The sequence below is a fragment of the Phyllopteryx taeniolatus genome, chromosome 8, assembly GCF_024500385.1.
Source record: "Phyllopteryx taeniolatus isolate TA_2022b chromosome 8, UOR_Ptae_1.2, whole genome shotgun sequence".
Taxonomy (NCBI): Eukaryota; Metazoa; Chordata; class Actinopteri; order Syngnathiformes; family Syngnathidae; genus Phyllopteryx; species Phyllopteryx taeniolatus.
In genome coordinates, this window is record NC_084509.1 from 19346706 (window position 1) to 19370967 (window position 24262).

Below are 24262 nucleotides of genomic sequence, written 5' to 3' on the forward strand. Positions count from 1 at the left end.
TTACACGCTTTGACATTCTCCCATTTCTGAGTCGCAATATGTTGTATTAGTGTTTACACAACAATATGTAGAATGCCGTTATAATGCAGAATATTTATTTTATAATTGTGAAATAAATATTCAATAATATTCAACATATATTGCCATATCGTTTCTCAGTTGGCTGCTTATGTAGTGCAATGACGTTAATATAGAATCGAATTCAATCTAAAAGAAAAATCTAATTTAACTATTCATCTTCAATCCAGATCAATGTTTCAGATTCTTGAAGGTTAGCACAACTTTTGATTTTACTAGCTATTCCTATTATGTAGAGTATAACAACAACAACAATAATAATAATAATAACAATAATAGTAATGAACTGTTGGAGCCGCTTTACTAGTAGTTTTGAAAGTTTGAGTCGGAAGTGTTGCGACTGGTCAACGCCGACTTCACACTCATCGTCTCCGTGGTCCCGGTCGTCGGAGAAACCGAAACAGTGAAACAAAGTGCAGTACTGGTTCCGTGTGGGGAGGACGTCCAGTTTCTATAGGTAAAATGCTAATACATTTATTCTATGCAGTGAACTCGGGTTCGTCTTCTGAGTGAGCACATTGTTTATGTGCGATTTAAAAACCATTGTCCTCCCCCGCAACTTAACTGGAGTTCTGGACGTGAATGGCTTCAACACCTAAAAGTTAAAAGTCTACAGGAGACACACGACATTTTTTCGTTCGCTAAGCTAATTGTGGATGTTGTTTGTGCTAGCTTGCATTAACCTGTAACGTTTCGTGATAGCTAGCGTTTCGTTTTTTTTTAACAAGCTAACCGTAACTGTTAACGAGACACGTCACTGACGATGAATGCAATACTACCCGCATCAGCAGGGCAATCATACACGGTGTTGCTTGGCTCAAAGATAATTTTGCCCTCGATTATTAAAATGCGAGGATTACCTTAGTTTCGTGACGCTGACTGTTGAGAGATAGTGTTACAATGTTATTGTGCAGAGACAACACGTATCTTACTACACAACGAAAAGCTCAACGTTGTAACAGTCGCTTAGAGAGAAAATAGAAATTCTATCAGGGGCTGTCCCTAATAGAATTTCTCTTTTTCAATGGATCCAACTGGTTATCTTCTTCTTCTTACCTTACAGGCTCATTATTTCTTACATACTGGTCTTGAGAAAATGTAAGTTCAAAAGACGCAGTTTCCCAAAGAAAAACATAGAACTTACATGTAAGGATGTCAGCCCTATGCCACTCTTGGCCCCTATTTGTCAAATTTGCAAGGGATCAATAAAGTACATTATTGTCAGCTTTGACGTGTCAACCAGTGGGAAGTTGGATATAGTTTACGAGGTCTAGTCAAATGTAAACGAAAACATGAGTAACTATCTATCTATATATCTATCTATCTATCCGTCTATCTGTGTGTGTAGGCGGCACAGTGAGGACTGGTTAGCACATCTGCCTCACAGTTCTGAGGACCCGCAATAAAGAAACAGTTTGCTGCTTAAACTCATACCACACAAACAGTAATACTTTCCTATTTTTAAAGAGCATAACATGTAAACATTCACAAGACAGGGAGGAAAAAGTAAGTGAACCCCTTGGCAACAGATTCTCCAAGAGCTAATCAGAGTCATGTGTATGCCAGCCTGAAGTCCAATCAATGAGACAACATTGGGGGTGTGGCTTAAAGCTGCTCTGGCCACTAGAAAACAGATACCAATTTAGAATTCATCCATCGATTTTCAACACCGCTTATCCTGGTTAGGGTCGCAGGGCGCTGGAGCCTATCCCAGCTGACTTCGGGCGAAAGACAGACTACACCCTGAACTGGTCGCCAGTCAGTCGCAGGGCACATATAGAGAGGGACAACCATTCGCACTCACATTCATACCGTCACTGAGTGGGAACTGAACCCACGCTGCCTGCACCAAAGTCAGGGGAGTGTAGCACTACACCATCAGTGACTCCAATTTTTAGAATTGTTTCTTGTAAAGAAGCATTGCCTGATGGGTACCAAACGGCAAAAGAGCTCTCAGAAGAACAACAATTTATAATATTTGACTGTTATAAAGCTGGAAAAGGTTACAAAGGTATCTCTGTCTTGCTGGTCATTGGTCCACAGTTAGACAAATTGTCAATAAATGGTGGAAGTTCAGCACTTTTGCTTCTCTTCCAAGCAGTGGCCATCCTGACTGCAAGAGCACAGCGGAAAATGCTTAATGTGGTAAAAAAAGAAACCGAGAGTGTCAGCTGAAGACTTACAGAAATCACTGGCACATGCCAACATCTCTGTTGACAAATCTACCACACGTAAAACATTATACAACAATGGGGTTCGTGGGAGAACACCAAGGAGGAAGCCGTTTCAGTCCAAAAAAAAAAACATTGCGGCACGTTTGAAGTTTGTTAAAGAGCACTTGGATGTTCCACAACATGACTGGAAAAATATTTGGTGGACAGATGAAACCAAGTTGTGTGGAGGAAAAATGACACAGCACCCCTACACCAAAACATCCCAACTGTGGAGCATGGTGGAGGGAGCATCATGGTATGGGTGTACTTTGGTACCTCGGGGCCTGGACAGCTGGCTACCATCAAAGGAAAAATGAATTTACAAGTTTATCAAGACATATTTCAGAAGAACTTGAGGCCATCTGTCTGACTGTTGAAGCTCAAAAGAGGATGGGTTTTGGAATAGGACAATGATCCAAATCACAGAAGTGCAGTCAATCAACAATAGAATGGCTTCAGAAGAAGAAAATACGTGTTTTGGAGTGGCCCAGTCGAAGTCCTGACCTCAATCCTATTGAGATGCTGTGGCATGACCTCAAGAGAGCTATTCATTCCATACATCCCAGGATCTTGCTGAACTGCAATTTTTGTAAAGAGGAATGGTCCAAAATTCATCCTGATCGCACGTCTGATCTACAACAACAGGAAATGTATGTATATATTGTATTGTAATGTATTGCTGCCAAAGGAAGTTCAAGCAGTCATTAAATCCAAGGTTTCAGTTACTTTTTCATCCCTGTCCTGTGACTCTTTACATGTTATGATCAATAAAAATATGCAAATATATTATAATTACAATATATAATTGTTAAACTGCTTCTTTATTCTTGGGATTTAGATAAAGATCAGAGTACATTTTATGACCAATTCATTAAGAAATTTAAGAAATTCCAAAGAGTTCACATACTTTTTCCTCCCACTGTATATCCCCCAGTTAATTTCTATCTTTGGCAAAGGGATACTTAGAAATAGTAATTTGACCCCCATGCCTTACCCATATAAGGGAATTTTTTGTTTTTTCGTTGAAATTTTATTTCAATGCATAACTTTGTTGAGGAGAGCATTTAGAACTGTTTATTCCTTCCATTAAGGAAAATAACTTTGTGTTAGACCTCCTAGCCATGTTGGACAGAGATGTGAAGCATCCTCCAGCTTCACGCTTGTGTGCAGTCTGTGAAGGGGGTTGGTCTGAAGCAAGCCATTTTATGGTGCTTTCTTGAGACCTGTGCTATCTTTAGATCGACTAATGGCAGGGTTATTTTGTGTAGGGCTGCATTTACTGCAGTTTTTCTTCCTCCTGTGCGTGCGTCATTTCCAACCTTGTATTTTTTATTTGTAGCTATAGAATGCATGTGTGACTGTTGGGTTTGGAGGAAAATGGAATAGGCTTCCACAATTCAGTGGAGTAATCAAGTGTAAAATGTAAAGGGTAAAACAAAGCGTAAAAACTAGCAAATGTGTTTTCATCTTGATGTTGAAGAATGACGAACGTGCATTGTGACGTCGAAATTTAGATTAGCCCATTGCTTGCAAGGCATGTCACCTCTGATGCAGATTTCTTACGTTTCACTTTTTTAACTGCTATAGAGCATACAGAGAACCACTGTTAAGATACGAATAAATAAAATAATAAATTGCGTACTGCCTTTTATAATTAGTGATAGGGTCTACACCTATCCCTCTAAGAAGACTCTAAATTTTCCCTTCCAAAATAGATGGATGGATTGTTGTTATTATCCATCCATCCATTTTCCAAACCGCTTCTCCTCACTACAGTTGTGGGCGTGCCGGAGCCTATCCCAGCTGACGCTGGACGAGAGGCGGCGTACACCCTGAACTGGTCACCAGCCAAACGCAGGGCACATATAAACAGACAACCATTCACACTTACGGACAATTTAGAGTCTTAAGTAATCTACCATGCATGTTTTGGGGATGTGGGAGGAAACCGGAGTACCCGGAGAAAACCCACGCAGGCAGTGGGAGAAGATGGAAACTCCACACAAGTGAAGCTGGATTTGAACCCGGGTCCTCAGACCTGTGAGGCAGATGTGCTAACCAGTCGACACCGTGTCACCATTATTATTATTATTATTATTTTACTTCCCCCATTTAAAAGACTTTTATGGATAGAATCAATACGTCAGTATTGCGTCTCTGCTCTTTGCAGACGATGTGGTTCTGTTGGCTTTATCAAGCCGTTAACTCCAACTCCCACTGGGGCGGTTCACAGCTGAGTGTGAAGCAGCTGGGATGATAATCAGCACCTCCAAATCTGATATCATGGTCCTCATGGATTGGTGCAATGTCTGCAGTGATGCAGACTTTGTAACGGTCTGTTGTGGTGAAGAAGGAGCCAAGCCGAAAGGTGAAGCTCTCAATTTATCGGTGGATCTACGTTCCTACCCTCACCTACGGTCACGAGCTGTGGGTCGTGACCGAAAGAACAAGAGCCCGGATGCAAGCAGCCGAAATAAGTTTTCTCCGAAAGGTGTCCGGGCTCTCCCTTAGAGATAGGGTGAGAAGCTCGGTCATCCGGGAGGGGCTCAGAGTAGAGCCGCTACTCCTGCGCATTGAGAGGAGACAGATAAGGTGGCTCGGGCATCTGATTAGGATGACTCCTGGACGCCTCCCTGGTGAGATGTTCCGGGCACATCCCACCGGGAGGAGACCCAGGGGATGACCCAGGACAAGCTGGAGAGACTGTGTCTCCCGGGTGACTCGGGATCCCCCTGGAAGAGCTGGTTGAAGTGGCTGGGGAGAGGGAAGTCTGGGCATCCCTATTAAAGCTACTGTCCCAGCGACCCAACCTCGGATAAGCGTAAAAAAATGAATGGATGGACACATTTAAGTAAGTAAGTTGTAAAATAATGGATCGTTGTAAGGCTTTGGTGCAGAAAAAAGTGGTCAGCCTCGAAGATAAGTGGTAGCATATTCATTTCCGCCTGTTACATTGCTTAGTCAGCTTATTGTTTTATTTATTGCATCACTCATGGCTCGAAGACCTTTGAAAACAGTTTTGGCAGTTGATGTAAAAACAGTTAAAAGGATTTTAGTGTGGTCGGGGGTAGGCGGGAGCGCAGAGTTTGATGTGCCTGACATGTTCTACCATTTTAATCAATGGCAGCAAGCATTTTTTTTTGGTGTGTTTTAAAATAGCGATTGAACAGCATTTTGGGGTAGTGTTGATACTGGTGTGCAACAGTATACGATAACAATATAAGGTATAATGCCAATTTGAACGATGTGGTGGTTGGTAACTAATGCAAGATGATGTTTTTTTTTTTTTTTTTGTTAATTTCCTGGCGGCACGGTGTATGACTGGTTAGAGCGTCTGCCTCACAGTTCTGAGGACCGGGGTTCAATCCTCGGCCCCGCCTGTGTGGAGTTTGCATATTCTCCCCGTGCCTGCGTGGGTTTTCTCCGGGCACTCCGGTTTCCTCCCACATCCCAAAAACATGCATGGTAGGTTAACTGAAGATTCTAAATTGCCCGTAGGTGTGAATGTGAGTGTGAATGGTTGTTTGTTTATATGTTCCCTGCGATTGGCTGGAAACCAGTTCAGGGTGTACCCCGCCTCCTGCCCGATGATAGCTGGGATTGGCTCCAGCACTCTCCTTGGCCTCAGAGAACATGCTCTTGTTCCACTACAAACATTGCTTCAGACTCATTCATTTGTATGTTTACAGACTGCAGGTAGTGGCTGGAGGCTGCATGGCTGACGGACAGGGACGTGGACCGATCACATGACACTATGTTGGCTCGTAACTGCTTCCTCCTCCTGGTGGTGGTTGGTGGAGCAGCACTGGCCATCATCAGTTTCAGCCTCCAGTTCTGTAAGTGCGTTTTTGATCGACTCATCTCTTGCATTGAATGATGCACATTGCTAACTAATCTGGTTAGTTAACTGATTTAATTCCATATCAAACTACAGTGGAACCTCGATAGAACGGAATAATGGCGGCGAGGGGTCGTCTGATATAGCCGATTGTCCGTTAAATTGAAGGACTTTTTTTGGAGGCCATATGCCAGCTCAGCTACACCCTCAGTTGGGTCCGCGAGTGTGCATGGGAGTTCGTACAGTACACAATTATTGTTTTGTCGTTTTTCTTTCGTGGCCTAAAATGCCCAGTACACTAAAAAGTTATTGTAAATAAATATAAAAAAAGCTTGAAAATGTTTGAAAGTTTCACATTTCATCCAAACTAAAAACCAAACTACGCAGGTGTGCTGGTCGTGGTGACATTGTTGACGAACAGTACTTATCATAGGTTCGTCACTTTCATGAGCCACAAGGAATTAGTGTTCTTCCTGATCGCAAATCCGTTTCCAAAGGCGAACGGCTTGACAAAAATATTTTACTGTCCCAAAAATAGCATGTTCCAGACTCCAAAGACTTGTGTTTTATATTCCTCCGAGTTTACACTGCTACCATGCCTCTCTCTCCCTCTCTCGCTCTCTCTCTCTCTCGCTCTCTCTCTCTCTCTCTCCCTCTCTCTCTCTGCTGCGCTCTATGACACAATAGACAACAGATAGTACCATCGTGACATGGCTGTTACGTCAATGCCCCACATTCAACATGGCCGCCATGTATGCACCTCTTTTGGAATTGGTTCCAGTCATGTTGTATATCTGAGACCCGGAAATACGTCACTCCCATTCTCTGCCTGCATTGCGCCACAGTGCCAGTAAATGACAGCGGCTAACTCTGGAAGTAACAGACTCTCTATTTTTGGACACATTATTCAGTCCTGACAGTCCGTTTTATACGATATCCGTTATAGGTTCCACTGTATTTGTCTGACATTCTACCATGTCCATTTTACAAAATATGAAATTCGATTGACCACAAGTTGGTAATTTATTACTAGTGGCTAATACATTCCATGATGATAAATGATCCATTGTCTTAGAAAAGTACCTTGCTTATTTTGAAGGCCACACATCCTTTTATTGCCTTTTTGTTGGAGAGACCCCATTCATGCCAAAACAAATGCAAGTCACCTATAGACATCCTAAAAATACCCAGTAATGTAAGAGGAACTCTGGGTGCTCTGAAACACTTGCAGAAGCTGTGGTCGCTCAATCACATCTCCTGTGGAATGCCTCTGTACACAATAGTAGGTTTTCCGCATTGAGTCATTGTTCAGCATATCATTTATAGTAGGTATTGTATTGATTATTGTCCCTGCCAGCCAAAGTGAAATCCAATGAAATTGCAATTACCGTATTTTCGCGACCATAAGGCGCGCCGTATTAAAAGGCGTAGTCTCAGTTACGGGGTCTTTCTGTATTTAACACTGTGGTGTCGTCTGCAAAACTTCAGGAGTTTGACAGCCGGGTACGTTGAGGTGCAGTAGTTCGTGTATAGAGAGAAGAGCAGCGGAGAGAGGGCACATCCTTGGGGCACCCCGGTGCTGGTGGTGTGTATAGATGAGGTGGTGTCCCCGAGCCTCACCTGCTGTGTCCTGCCCCGTCAGGAAGCTGTAAATCCACTGGAAGATGGCAGGCGAGACGCTGAGCTGAAGAAGCTTGGAGGACAGGAGTTCAGGGATGATGGTGTTGAACGGAGAGCTGAAATCCACGAACAGGATCCTCGCGTAGGTCCCCGCGCCGTTGAGGTGTTCTCGGATGAAGTGCAGTCCCATGTTTTTGAAGATGTTGTTGAAGATCTGTGTGAAGACTGACTTGGCTAGACAGCAAAAGTATTCTGAAATCATCAGTAAGAATTTCAACAATACTCACACTCTGTTTGCTGTGGTTGACAAGCTCACAACCCCCGCGAATCAGACAGCTCCAGAACTCCTAACAGCAGATAAATGCAATGAATTTGCTTGTTATTTTAGTGAAAAAATACAATCCATCAGGTTAAATATTAGCACAAATCAGCAAAATGATAAATTGATACTACCTCTGAAGCCACTCAGGAAAAACTCTATTACCATGTTAGAATTTGATACAATTGACCAAAAAACTGTAGAGAAAACATTTCAGCAGCTGAAACCATCAACGAGCTGAGCTGTCTTGACTCAATACCATCTAACTTTTTCAAAGCTATTGCGAAGTCTGCGCTAGCTGATTTGCCCAAATAATCAATTGCTCACTTCAGTCAGGTGAGTTTCCTAAAGCTGCCATCAAGCCTCTACTAAAAAATAGAGCGCTGGACGCTTCCATGTTAGCAAGCTATAGAACCATCTCAAATCTCCCTCTCACAGCCAAGATTGTTGAGAAAGTTATTTTTAATCAACTCAGCAATTTCTTGAACTTAAATGGACTTTTTGACAAATTTCAATCATGGTTCCGAACTCATCACAATACAGAATCTGCTCTTATCAAAGTGCTAAATGATATAAACTTGAATACTGACTCGGGAAAGGTGTCAGTTCTGGTTTTGTTGGAACTCAGTGCGGCTTTTGATACGGTAGATCATAATATAATGCTGAACAGGTTGGAAACGTGGGTAGGACTAAATGAAACAGTCCTTAAATGGTTCAGGTCCGACCTGGAGGAAAGGAGTTATTTTGTAACCATTGGAATTGTTCAGTCTCATCGAATGGCAATGACCTATGGGGTCCCTCAAGGGTCAGTTCTTGGACCCCTCCTGTTAAGCCTGTATATGCTATCCTTGCGTGAAATTCTTCAGAACTTTAATTTTGACTATCATAGCTATGCAGATGACACACAGTTATAATCTAGCAGTGTCTCCAGATGACTACAGTTCAATTGAGGTTTTGTGTCACTGTCTAAAACAGATAAATATGTGGATGAGCCAAAATTTTCTTCAATTAAATCATAACAAAACTGAGGTAATTGTTTTTGGCAATAAAAAAAGAGAATTGCTGTTAGTAAATACCTGGAGTCACTCTCTTTAAAAACCAAAGACCAAGTCCGAAACCTTGGTGTTCTGATAGATTCCGACCTGACTTTCAAGAGTCATATCAAATCAATTACTAAAACTGCCTTTTACCGTCTGAAGAACATATCCAGGGTGAAGGCTTGCATGTGTCAAGCAGACCAGGAGAAGCACATCCATGCTTTTATCTCAAGTAGACTTGACTATTGTAATGGTCTTCTGACTAGACTCCCTAAAAAGAGCATTATACAGCTGCAGCTCATTCAGAATGCTGCAACTCGGGTTCTGACCAGAACAAAGAGCTCAGAGCATATTACTCCAATTCTAAAGTCTTTACACTGGCTTCCAGTCAGCTTTAGAATAGATAAGGTTCTGCTACTGGTCTATAAATCACTAAACGGTTTAGGTCCTGAATACATGAATGAAATGCTAATGGAATATAAACCCAGTAGGGCTCTGAGATCGACAGACTCAGGTCAAATAGTGGCGCACTGAGTCCAAAGCAAACGCGGTGAAGCAGCATTTGTATTAAACATTATGCTGCACACAAATGGAATAAGTTGCCAACAGAAGTAACATCAGCCCCAAGTGTGCATGTTTTTAAGTCCAGGTTAAAAATTCTTCTTTTTTCCCATGCTTTTTAGAACATTTCCACTTTAAAATTATATTTCTTGCACTGTATGCTGTTTTGTATTTTTATTTAATTTTTTTCCCTTTGTTTTAAATGTTTGTAAGCTGTTTTTCTTTGTTTTTAAATGCTTTTAATAATGTAAAGCACATTGAGTTACCTTGTGTATGAAATGCGCTATATAAATAAATTTGCTTTGCTTTGCTTTATGTGGAATTTATTTGTATCCATCCATAATGTTGTCAGGCCTTTACAAAAGCCCCTTTGTGTATGTGCCTGGACAGAGCTGTTTCCAAAAGTTTGTTTAGCTCAGGCAGGCGTCTGTCAATTGGTAGGCGGGGGTGACAGTGTATGTGGCACAGAATGTAGAGTGAGACTGGCTGTGGCTCTGAATGGACTTCAGTGTGTGTAACGGCCTCTGTGCAGTTGACAAAATGGTCTCTGCTGTTGCAGCAAGCTTTCTCTTCTCCCTCATCATGGGTGAGTATTGAGAAAACATACAGATAATACTATTTTCTTAAATAACTCACTGGTAGAATAGCTATGGTGCTTACTGTTTAATCCAAAATAAATTATAATTATTAAATTTAATTATAAATAAGCCTTTTATTATTATTGTAATTGTCTTTTCTTTGGAATTGACTTGCTTGAAACCGTTTAACAGGGCAGTCCTGAAGCTGTCAAGTGAGTAATGTTGAATATTAGATGCATGTTCTCTTCAATCCAACTTTTGTAAATACCAAAAGAATAGTCCAAGACAGATTGAGTGTGCTTTTTGTTTTCATGGACCTCTTAATCATTGTGTCATGGCTTGAAATGATTGTTTAGAATCTTTGCAAGTTTCTGTTGACATGTTGCAGCAGCACAGCATTATCAGTAAAGAATGTTTTCGTTTTGCGTCTATCATGGAGCTGTCCCGATTACACCACATTTTGAGTATCTCTGCATTTTAAAAAGTCTTAAAAGCATGATTTTCTTTATTAGACTAGTTCTTATCCCCTTGTGGAAATTTTCTTTACACTGCTGTAAATTATATTGAATGTGTTTACACCACACAAAGTAGACTACACACAGGCAATAATGAGAGTGGCAAGAGTTATTACTATTTTTATTTGCTCTGATGTTACCTCCGGAGCCAGAATATTGGTTGAGTGACTGATACTGCAGAATATTTGTACCACTGCGTCACTTTTCTGACATGTTTTTTCTGTGACTTCTAGCTCAACATTTGTCTTGCTAAAGAGGCATGGGGCAAGTTCAGATTCTTTTGCTTCAGAGTTCAGTCCATTTGAATGGGTCTTCCAATTCATACAATGCCTCTGGAACCTATTGGATTTTCTCACGGGATCACAGGTCACTGGTGTCCAGGCGACTTGGTGGTTGCAATAGAGGGTTTTATTTCTGTTAACTATTCATTGTAGCACGAAAAGATATTTTTGGAAGGTTTAGATTTTCTTCATGTTCACTTTCCTTAATTGTCTTAATTTGATATGTTCATTCTGTCTTTTGTGTGCCATTTTTGCAGTCAATCTAATCCCTACCACTCCTATTGTGGAGGAGAGACCTCTCCAGGCTGCAGATGGAGCTGTTCGGCTGGCTCAGGGCAAGAGCAGAAAGCGAGTGTTCCCAGTACCTCACACCCAGAAACCCAACCCCATATCTGAAGCCTATGGCTACTGCAACACCCCCAGTCACAATGAACAAGCCTGGGAAGGTGCCCAATGACACTCTGACAATATATTGGGTTGTGGCCAATGAAAGTAGTCACTTAATTCATTCACCACATTTACCTGAACTCTCTGCATCCCTTTGTTTAGCTTTAGATGGGATATGATGGTCAATAATCCTTTTGTCATGCTCAATTTTGGTGTTCTGATTTCTCATATCATTACACCTAGAATTCATTTATTGTGTACAGCCACAATTCTACTCCGCATGATTTTCTGAAAAGGATCCATAACACTATCTTTCAGCGGTGGATATTTTGAGTTACCTGCTTTATAGTTGCATAAGTGATGTTTAATTTGTAATTCTCCTACATATACAGTATAATACTAAGTTGGTTTGTGTATTGATTATTGGTAAAATATGTTTGTAGAACAGTAATTTAACATATCTCGTCAGATACAAATGCTACAATCCATTAACATTGCAATATTTTTCCCTAACTTGAATTCACTTTGTTAAAGTGTACTGTGTGATGATGTTGATTGTTTACTTGCAGGTCACAGTCCAGCAGACTATAAGCTGCTGTCTGTCCAGGTGATGATTCGCCATGGAGACCGTTACCCACTGTACTCTATACCCAAGACCAAACGGCCAGCCATCAACTGCACACTGTCCATTAGCAGGTAGTCACCCAGCCATGTATCATATTGACTGGCATGCATACAGTAATGTGTATTGTTTTTTTCTTTCTTTTAATGAATCTTGATTTATTTTGTTTGTTGTTACTTTGCTTCCAGAGTTCTTTTTCTATAGTTATAAATTTTTTATCTATAGCTATATCTATTTATTTATATAAATAAATTCATCACCAGTCTTGCGGGGTGCACAATTTTATTGCCCACATGTGAAATTAAGACGAACCAAGCATTTTTTTTCTTAAAAAATATTTTTAAATTATACAAATTTTTCATGGTTGATGGTAGTTAGTGCTGTGTATGTTTTTTGAATGAGTTTGGTGGTTGTCCGGAGAAGAGTTACTGCAGTATTTGAAATACAGGTGTGATGGTCTTCTTGCTGGGCATTTCTGCCTGATACACCTTCGCCAGTAACTTTCAGCCCAACAAGATATGCTGGAGGCTAGCAATGTACCAAACTACTGGTGGAGGTTTTTTGGGACAATATAGGATGTTGTATGTTGCTCAAGACATTGGCCTTTCTCCGAGCTCTTCCCATTATCTCAAAACCCCCGGCCGGCTCCGGGATACTGCCTTGACAATGTCGCATTCCTGCCTGGCCATTACCACGCTACCACAACCATGGCACCTGCTCGGCCCTCGTGGACTCTGCCCACTACTTCTCGATGCTTCAGCCTACGGATTCACAGGTCAACCTATCGTGGGCTCTCCACCTCCTTCCAGTTCATATTTGGAAGCCTGCTGCTCTAACCAGGGATTGTAGATTTCCTCAGTTCCAGAATCATTTTGGCTTTTTCCTGCTTGTACCCCAAGCTGCTGAAACTTGAAGCTGTCGTGCATTCCAACCAATTCCAATTGGTCTCTGAAGTGATTCTCAAGCTCTGGCAGTTGTCTTGTGTGCTTAAAGAGATTCTTAAAGAAGTCATTCTGCCACTCCTCCTTCCGTTTTATTTGCTTGGGGATGTGCTCTGCTCTCCACATAACTACAAGGCTCTTCACCTCCTTCCACAGTGGCTTTAGGCCTTGGTTCTCTTCCTGGCTCGCCTTCCTCCACTGTTTTTGGAGCTGCAGTGCCGCCACAGCAGCTGCTCGATTTCTCTCTCCCTTCTTCCTTCTTGCCTTTGTCTCTCAGATTCCACATTCCTGAACTCCTTGTACGCGATGTCTCCAAGGCAATTGAACTTAGTTTCTACGTTGCCATGCAGTAAATATTCTAGGATGACTATGATGTGCTCCTTCTCTCTTGGCTCCTTGTTGTGGTTGGTCATGGGTGTGTTTTTGGTGCCACTTTCTTAGGGACTCCTCTCCACCATTGACTCTCACACGTCCTCCTTCTGCCTCCTTTCAGCTGTGTGAGATCCTTCCGCTATGTGGTTTGTGACCTGGCTTTTGGCTCCTTGTGTCTGACCTACCATTGCACTATTGCTGCTGTCCTTCATCTGTACACCTCTTTATCTATAGCATACCCCTGAATGTTGTGACCTTCACCGACCCACTTCTGCATTTCCACGTTATCTAAGAATCTTTATCCAGTTCCATTTCAGTCTTTGCCATGAAGTCTGTTTATATTGGCGCATCTTCCACCCTGCCTCCTGGAGGGCCATCTGGTATTTTCTTTTCTTTATCATTGCTTTTTTGTTTTTGTTTTTTTTGTGTGTGCTTTTTGGTCAAGCTGAAAAGATGATCTGTATTGTATCCCATACTGAATTAACATACTAATATTGTTATGAACAAGTAAGAGTTATGTGGTGGAGAAATACCCTCTTCAAGCTTGTATCAAGTAAATACAAATACTGTATGTACAGTAGTGGAATATACGTGAAGCAAAGTATTTCATTTATGTATTTAGATCAAAGGAAGATGTGTTTGTGTTTTGTAAATGTTTTTCTATTGGAGGTGTAGATTAGAATTTTAGTTTGTACATCAGTTTTCCTGTGCTGTGGTGGGATGCACATACATCAAGACAAACCCATCCACATGTCATGTGCAACAGAGTTGTTGATGGCGTTATATGGACACTCCAGTTATTCAAAACAAAGCATGCACTTCAGCTTGAGGGGATGCCTGGAACTGGCACACTTGCTCCAAACCGTGAATATAAAACACAGTACACAAATATTGTATTTACACCCACATTTTGGTGTAAAATAATTTTTTTCTCTCTGTACCAGGGCTCCAATGAAGCCACTGAATTCATTTCACATAAATTTATATCATATTTCACTATTAGCTGCAACTTCTGAACAGCATGATGGTTGTGCTTAATCTACAGAGCTGGCATAGTAGTTGCAAATCATGTGCAGGTCCATTGGATTATTACTTTTCAACGTGTCCTTGAACTTAATCTCACCAGAAAACACGGCTGCTATGGGTAAGGTTAGAGCATCCTTCAGATTTGCAGAAACACATTAACTAATACCGGCACCGACCTTCCATCCATCCATTTTCTGAGCCGCTTCTCCTCACTAGGGTTGCGGGCGTGCTGGAGCCTATCACAGCTGTCATCGGGCAGGAGGCGGGGTACACCCTGAACTGGTTGCCAGCCAATCGCAGGGCACATAGAAACAAACAACCATTCACACTCACAGTCATTGGCTACGGGCAATTTAGAGTCTCCAATTAATGCATGTTTTTGGGATGTGGGAGGAAACCGGAGTGCCCGGAGAAAACCCACGCAGGCACGGGGAGAACATGCAAACTCCACACAGGCGGGGATGGGGATTGAACCCCGCACCTCAGAACTGTGAGGCTGACGCTCTAACCAGTCGGCCACCGCTGCACCGACCTATTTTGGTCAATTGGGTTTAAGTGTAAGGTCAGTTAGGTTGGTTGATTACAATTCTAGTAGGGCTATAAAAAAGGTTGTTGACCTCTACTGGCACCAGTTTGCTGAGTCACTAAGCAACCACTCTTCTTGCCTGCTCTTCACCAATACTATCATACAATCTCTCATCAGCAAATCTATTGCAAGTAGCCAGTGTACCCATTTGTCAAGCACAATTCCTTGCTGTAAATCTGTCTTGTCTCTCTTCTTTTCCTTCCTCTCATTATGCCTTCCTGCCCTTCCTACTCTCACCATCCATATATTCCTTGTAATACCTCTGCCCCAACCAGTAAGAATAATCTTACAGTATATAATTGGTCTTAGTCATCTTTGATTGGCAACAGTCAGCCAAATAGACAGCTCAGTTGTCACATTGTCCTCACAACTGCTGGCATTTCCCTCAGTTTGATCTAAATTGTCCCAACCCCTAAAGCCTATAAATTATTAGATTAATGCTTTATCTGCTATCCTGAGAAATGTCTCCAACCCATTCACATGAAATACATTATGGTCAAAGCATAATAATAATAACCTCAAATGTGCTTCTGAAAAGAGCCGCTATCAGTGTAATACTTTGGTGCAGATTGTGGGCATGGTATAAAAGTAACGAGGAGTTGTTTTTATTTGTATTTTATTTGGGGGTGGAGGGGTGTGGTTTTGATCCAACCAGCCTATGATCACAATGGAAACTGTTGTGTGCGCTGCCACAGATGCCCCCTTCCTTTTCTTAATCTGTGTTGAGCTGCAATTCCCACAGATTTGTTAAATTGAATTGTAATCCCCAAACATTTCCCCTATCAGATCAGCAACTGCTCCTCTTGCTGCTCTCATTCCTGTGTTTTTGTGTGTCTCTGTGTACTGTTTTTGCATACCTGAGAGCATGCGAGTCTTTATGTGTAAATGTTGTAAATGTATTCCTAAAGCAACACATTCTTTATTTTTTTATTAAGCCCATGTTACCGTCAGCCGCTAGGAGGATTGGTGCCCAGAAGTGTGTATTATAGAGACATCTGGTGGCGAATGAAAAAACTAACTTCACTTGACACTACAGATAGTAGTGATTTATTTACAATTTTAAATAGTTACTTGTGTTTATTTTATTGTTTGATGTTTGAATTTTAACAGACATATTTAAAGGTCAAATGCCATTAGAATTAAATTGTTCTACTGTTGTATGCGTAACATAGGTCAAAATGAGTCTGTGACCTGGTTTAAGTTTGACATCTTTGCCATTTGTCAATTCAGCCTGCCAAGTTACACTGTGGCTGCGTCTTGTGCAAAGCCGCAACTTTGCGTCATCTGCCAAACTCAGATGAAGTGAGGAATAAATGGCTTAAATTTATTTTTGGAGAAATTCCTAATTATTTCACAACCAGAATTGTGCTGTGTTGGGGCCCATTTCGTGGAGGATGACTTCATAAAATAAGATTTTACACACTGCTGGAAGTGCATTTCCGGATTTGGAGCAAGCTGCCTGAGCAGTCGGCACAAGCTGTATAAGTACTGTATATAAAAGGCATGTTTTGTGTTAACTATATTTATATTGCTGAGTGTAACTGCGGTCACTGTTGCCAAAATGTGTGCGACAGATCAATACCACGCTGCTAGCCAGTGACGTTATCGTGACTGAGCTTTCAAAATATCCTTCTCTCTTTTTCTTCACCCATGATGTGACACATCCCCTCCTCTGCGCGGCTCTGAGCTGTGAGTAATGGGCGGCCAATCCAACAGTTGGTGGATTCTGCTTCACGATGATAGCGTAAGATTCCCCCCCCCACCTCCCCAAATCAAAAGAAATGAATGCAAGGTCGCTATGAATGCTTGGCCCGGCCGCCGAAATATCGGCATTCACCAACAGCCAATCAGCGCGAAATTTTTTTCCATATTTAAATTGAGGAAGATGAGTGATCCAGTCAGATAAAATCTCATTTACATGTTGCATTTTAAGTGCCTGGTGTAAAAAGACCAACTAGAATAGGTTGAAAAAGGACATTCTGGGCATTTTAATCCCAAATGATCTTGCAAACCCGATAAAAGGAGATCAAAGATGATCAAAAATCTGATGGCATGGGACCTTTTAAGAAGTGCGCTTCATTTTAAAAAAGTATTTCCAATCTAGTAGCAATTATATAAAGTAGACAAATTCTTAAAAGTGTAATTTAGGAGAAGAGCAAACCATCAAACCTGTGCAAAATGAACATGTTTTGATAACCACTATTTTCATTATGCAAGTAGTGGTTTGTTGGTAAGAAATGAAAATGCATAGTTCACCAAATTCTTTCTAAGGGTTGGGTTCAGATATTATTGACACCTTCAGAAAGACATCAGTCTGTCAATATGTATTTTATTGTAATACTATTTGTCAGTACTGGTGAGCAGAGTCAATGAGAAACTGAGCAGTAATGCATTTCTATATTATATTCCCTAGGAATCCCTCACACCCTCTGCTTGGATCCTTCATAAATCACATGGGCCAGGGAGGCCGTGGGCATTGGGAGTTCCCTTTGGCCTCTGTCCCTCGCCTGCCCAATCACAATACTTGTGAAATGGGAGAGCTCACACAAACTGGTAGGCATGACAATATTTTCTCTTTGACTCCAGGAAGTTCCAAAATTCTCTCAAGAATAGGTTGATGCTTGGAAATTCAGTTTTCAATCCTCCAATACTTTTTGGGGTCTTATATGACATCTAAGTTACATGTTATAAAGAAACCTGCAATTTTGCAAATGTTTAGTTTAATCCCTGTAACGTTTAATGTATTCCCCTAATTCCTGTGGAAACTTGGTAACTTTGAAGTCTTACAGAATTATGTAGCCCTAATTTTGGATTACCAACATTTTATTATCAAAAATGGTACCTTGCATTATATCTGATTAAAAAAAGGAACCAAACCCAAGATGTCAAAACTTTGTTATATTTTAAATGTGAATTTACTTGCTTATGCGGGGTGGATGGGCTAAGGGGCACCATTTTTAGGTCTTTTCACTTTCGCGAGAGTGTGAATTAGCGAGAATGTAACGTGTATTCACCACTGAGTAAACCATACAGACGACAGGCTACATACATACTGTCCCTGACAGGCGAAATCCTCGTATCTAAAAATTCACTACTTTTAAGGAAATAAAAAATAACACAACACCACAGCAAAATAATATTTAATTGCTAATTTATTACACTGTCATTGATTAATATGGTATAATATGGCGCCAGCTCGCCGGAGTTTGCGGCTAGTGGTTAGTTGCTAGCTGTTCGTACAGCGAATGCATCTTTCAAATTGGTGATATACCTTATATTGCTATCATGTACCGTTGCACAGCAACCTCAACACAACATAACCCCGAAATCATGTTCAATCGCTTATTTACACCCCCATAAAAGTGCAAATTTATTACGCTGTCATTGTGATAATACATCGCAAGCTTACCGGCCTTAGTGGCTTGCAGCTAGTTAGCCAGGGTGAAATGCCTGGCGAGCCCGTGCGCTGGCTCCTGACGGACAGTCACTTACCACTACCAACAGCCGGCTGACCCCTTGAGCCATGGGTGATGCAATAAATAATACAATGAGCAGTTTGTAGCTGAAAATGAATCTTTACACGTACATTTTATGCTGTCCTACTTGCAGTTTCTACCGAAGCGATCCATTTTTACCAAAACAGGCTTACGCAAACCTACCTACAGCTGACTGTTCAATCCAGTGTATGCGCAAATAACGTCCGCATTCGGTAACACAGGTAAAAACACTTTCTCCTTGCTCGGGTAAATGGGGAAGGGAACAGTTTAAAACCACCCGTAGGAACTTCAAACGTCTACAATAATAATGTCTACAAGATGTCACCTCAGAACCACCAAAGATGACAATAGATGTTTTTTAGGTTTTGTTAATGTTTACATGTATCATATCATATTTGTATAAATAAATGATATACATGTATTTAAGTTTTGTTCGAAGACACCAGCCATGAAGAAAATAAAGTTTTTTCAAGTTCGGCTTCCAAGAATCATGTCATCAATCCTAGTTATTCTCATTGTGTAGCATGACAGGAAGTCAGCTATCCCGTGTTCCGCGTTGGTCACGTAACGTTCCGTATTGGTCACATGACATTCCGCATAAAGTGCATTCGTCGGCACTCCGTCGTCACAGCTGATAATGTTTGCGCCAAACATGGCGCCCCCTTACGTTGACTAATTATCGTGTTTAATTCTTATCCCATGAAAATACAGCCCTGTGGGGGGCACAAGCCAGTGGAAACTGGAGGCCGGTCCCAAGGCCGGATAAATGCAGAGGGTTGCATCAGGAAGGGCATCCGGCTTAAAACTTTGCCAAACAAATATGAGCGTTCATCCAAAGAATTCCATACCGGATCGGTCGTAGTTCGGGTTAACAATGTCCGCCACCGGCGGCGTCAACTTGCAGGGCGCCGGTGGAAATTCAGCTACTGTGGGTCGAAGTCGAAGAAGAGGTGGAAAGCGGGTTCTTTGGCAGAAAGAGAAGAGGAAAGCACAGAGCCTAGAACTGAATGTGGGGACTTTGAATGTTGGGACTATGACAGGAAGATCTCTGGAGTTGGTTGACATGATGATGAGGAGAAAGGTTGATATATTGTGTGTCCAGGAGACCAGGTGGAAAGGCAGTAAGGCTAGAAGTTTAGGGGCAGGGTTTAAATTATTTTACCATGGTGTAGATGGGAAGAGAAATGGAGTCGGGGTTATTTTAAAAGAAGAGTTGGTGAAGAATGTCTTGGAGGTGAAAAGAGTATCAGATCGAGGGATAAGGCTGAAACTTGAAATTGACGGTGTTATGTATAATGTGATTAGTGGCTATGCCCCACAGGAAGGATGTGACCGAGCTAGACGAAGGAAGGAGCTAGACGAAGTAGTTCTGAGCATCCCAGACAGAGAGAGAGTCGTGATTGGTGCAGCTTGTAATTGACATGTTGGTGAAGGAAATAGGGGTGATGGGTAAGTACGGCATCCAGGAAAGGAACTTGGATGGTGTTAGACTTTGCAAAAAGGATGCAAATGGCTGTAGTGAACACTTTTTTCCAGAAGAGGCAGGAACATAGGGTGACCTACAAGAGCGGAGGTAGAAGCACGCAGGTGGATTACATCTTGTGCAGACGATATAATCTGAAGGAGGTTACCGACTGCAAAGTAGTGGTAGAGGAGAGTGTGGTTAGACAGCATAGGATGGTGGTGTGTAAGATGACTCTGGTGGTGGGGAGGAAGATTAGGAAGACAAAGGCAGAGCAGAGAACCATGTGGTGGAAGCTGAGACAGGACGAGTGTTGTGCAGCTTTTCGGGAAGAGGTGAGACAGGCTCTCGGTGGACAGGTGGAGCTTCCAGAAGACTGGACCACTGCAGCCAAGGTGATCAAAGAGGCAGGCAGGAGAGTACTTGGTGTATCTTCTGGCAGGAAAGGAGATAAGGAGTATTGGTGGGGGAACTTCACAGTACAGGAAATCATACAAGGAAAAAGGTTAGCTAAAAAGAAGTGGGACACTGAGAGGACCGAGGAGAGGCGAAAGGAATACATTGAGATGTGACACAGGGCAAAGGTAGAGGTGGCAAAGGCCAAACAAGAGGCATATGATGACATGTATGTCAGGTTGGACACTAAAGAAGGAGAAAATGATCTATACAGGTTGGCCAGACAGAGGGATAGAGATGGGAAGGATGTGCAGCAGGTTAGGGTGATTAAGGATAGAGATGGAAATATGTTGACTGGTGCCAGTAGTGTGCTAGATAGATGGAAAGAATACTTCGAGGAGTTGATGAATGAGGAAAATGAGAGCGAAGGAAGAGTAGAAGATGCAAGTGTCGTGGATCAGGAAGTGGCAATGATTAGTAAGGGGGAGGTTAGAAAGGCATTAAAGAGGATGAAAATGGAAAGGCAGTTGGTCTTGATGACATTCCTGTGGAGGTATGGAAGCATCGAGGAGAGGTGGCTGTGGAGTTTTTGACCAGCTTGTTCAATAGAATTCTAGAGCGTGAGAAGATGCCTGCGGAATGGAGGAAAAGTGTGCTGGTGCCCATTTTTAAGAACAAGGGTGATGTGCAGAGCTGTGGAGGAGCTATAGAGGAATAAAGTTGATGAGCCACACAATGAAGTTATGGGAAAGAGTAGTGGAGGCTAGACTCACGACAGAAGTGAGTATTTGCGAGCAACAGTATGGTTTCATGCCTAGAAAGAGTACCAAAGATGCATTATTTCCATCTGCTCCAGTGTGTTCCATGTGTATGTGTTCACTGTAATGGGTTAAATGCAGAGAACAAATTTCATGTGCATGCATGCATGTTCATGACAATAAAAGGTGATTCTTCTTCTTATTCTTATTTATTTGCCTTGTGGATGTTGATGGAAAAGTACAGAGAAGGTCAGAAGGAGCCACATTGTGTCTTTGTAGATCTAGAGAAAGCCTATGACAGAGTACCCAGAGAGGAACTGTGGTACTGCATGCGGAAGTCTGGAGTGGCAGAGAAGTATTTTAGAATAACACAGGACATGTACAAGGGCAGCAGAACAGCGGTGAGGTGTGCTGCAGGTGTGACAGACGAATGTAAGGTGGAGGTGGGACTGCATCAGGGATCAGCCCTTAGCTGGAGTCTCTGCTAGTATGAAGGGCAATGTTTATAAAACAGTGGTGAGACCAGCCATGATATACGAATTAGAGACAGTGGCACTGAAGAGACAACAGGAAGCAGAGCTGAAGGAGGCGGAAATGAAGATGTTGAGGTTCGCTCTCGGAGTGACCCGGTTGGAAAATAGAAATGAGCTCATCAGAGGGACAGCCAAGGTTCGATATTTTGGAGACAAAGTTAGAGAGAGCAGACTTCGATGGTTTGGACACGTCCAGAGGAGAAATAGTGTATATATTGGTAGAGGATGATGAGGATGGAGCTGCCAGGCAAGCGAGCTCGAGGAAGACCAAAGTGAAGGTTGATGGATGTCGTGAGGGAAGACATGAGGGCAGTTGGCGTTTTGAGAGGAGGTTGCAGCAGATAGGCTTACATGGAAAAGGATGACACGCTGTGGCGACCCCTAAAGGGACAACCCGAAAGGAAAAGAAGAATTCTTATCCCATGAACGCAATATTAATCAGACTACCGTGTTTTCAGTAGTGCTGGCACATACAATGTATTTTTGCATAAAAAAATGTTGGGTTTTGTTCCCCATAAAGATTGTGATTACTTGATGATTTACTTCACATAAGCCTTCAATATGCATGTTTCAGGTGTGGTGCAGCACCTACGTAATGGGAAACTCCTCCGCCAAGCCTACCAGCCCCACAGTCTTTTCCCCTCCGACTGGTCACCTCGACAGGTATGGGTGGAGACCACAGGGAAGAGCCGCACACTTCAGAGCGGACTGGCTTTTCTCTATGGCTTCCTCCCAGAATTTGATTGGAAGAAGCTGACTGTACGTCACCAGTGGAGTACATTGTTCTGTGGCTCTTCCTGTGATTGCCCAGCCAGGAACCGATACCTAGAGGAGGAGCAGAGGAGGCAGTATCGTCTCAGAGTGGGGGATGCAGAACTAGAAAGAACTTACGCTGACATGGCACGCACGTTAGGTATTCCAACACGCAACCTACGGGCCGCGAACCCAATAGACTCTCTGCTGTGCCACTTGTGCCACGGCCTTTCTTTCCCATGCATGTCCAGGGAAGATGGTACCACAGGCGGGTGTCTAAAAATGGCACAGTTTGCTGTGATCCGTCGCCAACAGCTAGATGACGAAATGGATCGGAGAAGAGAGGGACTGTTCCGTAAATATGCAATCCTGGCAATGTACCCCTACCTCAACCGAACCGTCGCCAAAATGGAACGAGTAGCCAAGGCCTCCGCAGGCAGCCGTTCGCCAAGAGCAGGAGGCGAAGAAGTGTTCACACTCTCCTCAGCTCATGATGTAACCATGGCGCCTTTGCTGAGTGCCCTGGGACTAGAGGAGGCCAGGTTCCCACCTTTTGCAGCAAGACTGGTATTTGAATTGTGGAAAAGCCCCTCAGTGACTCAGGGACAGCAGGAGCAGAAGGCTGGCAAAGGTGAGAGGTCAAAAGCAAGAGATGGAGGATGTTTTATCAGGGTATTGTACAATGGAGAGGATGTAACATATCACACCACTTTCTGTAGTTCCCTTGACCTCCACGCCAGTCAGCCGCTCTGCCCCCTGAAGAAGTTCCTTTCTTTTGTCAGAAGAGACATGTTCAATGTTGTCAATGCTACTTCCTACCAGGAGGCCTGTTATAGTCATACTGGTTAACATGAATGAGATGGTGGTTATACAATATACTTTTTTTGGTTTGTGGTTTTGTTCTTTCACTTGTAAGGGTATAGCAATGTTTACTGGTGGTGTGGTTTTGCACAGTTATAATTCCACTTATTTAAAAAAAAGTTAACATTCCATAGGACAAACCAAGTGGTAAGCACGCATCTACCACTACAGTTGATCAAATCATTGTAAAACGTTTTAATGTTGTTCTTGTTTATTAAATTGAACCGGCAACTATACACATTTTTGGCTATGGCATTGTTAGGAAGCTGCAGTTCTCATAGGAAGAGTGAGGCCGGGTTCCTTTGTTACTTGAGCAATAAAAATCCTCAGAATTCTGTCACAAACACAGTATTTGGAAAAGAGGTAGAGTTTCAAGGAAATGGACATAGCACTAAGACACTTTATTCTTACATTGCAGACATGGAATCACATAGGAAATTGTAATTTTAAAACATTTCTAAATGCTTGAAAAGGGAATATTAAATATGGATATTGTACGCTGCATTAAACATTCCTGGAATTTATTTTGTTTGTGTTTGTGGGTGTATGTATTTATTTATTTATTTGGGGAGAATTAGTTGTGCAATTAAATTCGATATTTTTCAAAAGTAAATTCAAATCTGTGCTTCCAACCATACATAAATTAAAGCAAAAAGGAATCCCAATGGTGCATTACAATGTTAGCGATGTAACTTACGAAACGCTTCACACTTAATTTTTGCCACTTACTCTCAAAAAAAAACTGTCGTTTTAAATAATTAAACAAATGCATACACTCCAAATTTAACTTCTTAATTTAATAGCCACTTACTCTAAAAAAAAAAAACTACGTAGTTTTAAATAATTAAACAAATGCACACACTCCAAATTGAACTGTACATGTACACTATCATTCAAAAGTTTGGACACATTTTCGTATTATGCTATTGAATGACAAACCATGTACAAACTATTTACTGGTAGTCTATATGGAGTAAAATAACAATTAAATCCATTGCCGTTTGGTTGTGCTCCCCCTGTTAAATATT

At 42.0% G+C, this 24262-nt stretch overlaps 1 protein-coding gene across 3 annotated transcripts; it reads left to right on the forward strand.

The window, feature by feature from the left end:
* Window positions 1-395: 395 nt before the first annotated feature.
* Window positions 396-23758, forward strand: pxylp1 (2-phosphoxylose phosphatase 1). Of its 3 annotated transcripts, XM_061781619.1 has the most exons (6): window positions 396-535; window positions 5981-6127; window positions 11298-11486; window positions 11997-12123; window positions 17388-17527; window positions 22195-23758. In XM_061781619.1, exons 2-6 carry the CDS (start codon window positions 6046-6048, stop codon window positions 23220-23222), a joined length of 1566 nt encoding a protein of 521 aa, XP_061637603.1. In that variant the 5' UTR covers window positions 396-535; window positions 5981-6045; the 3' UTR covers window positions 23223-23758. The 3 variants fall into 3 exon arrangements, with proteins under 3 accessions (XP_061637603.1, XP_061637604.1, XP_061637602.1); XM_061781620.1 differs by lacking the exons at window positions 396-535; window positions 5981-6127 and adding an exon at window positions 7772-7891; XM_061781618.1 differs by lacking the exons at window positions 396-535; window positions 5981-6127 and adding an exon at window positions 8061-10252.
* Window positions 23759-24262: the final 504 nt, after the last annotated feature.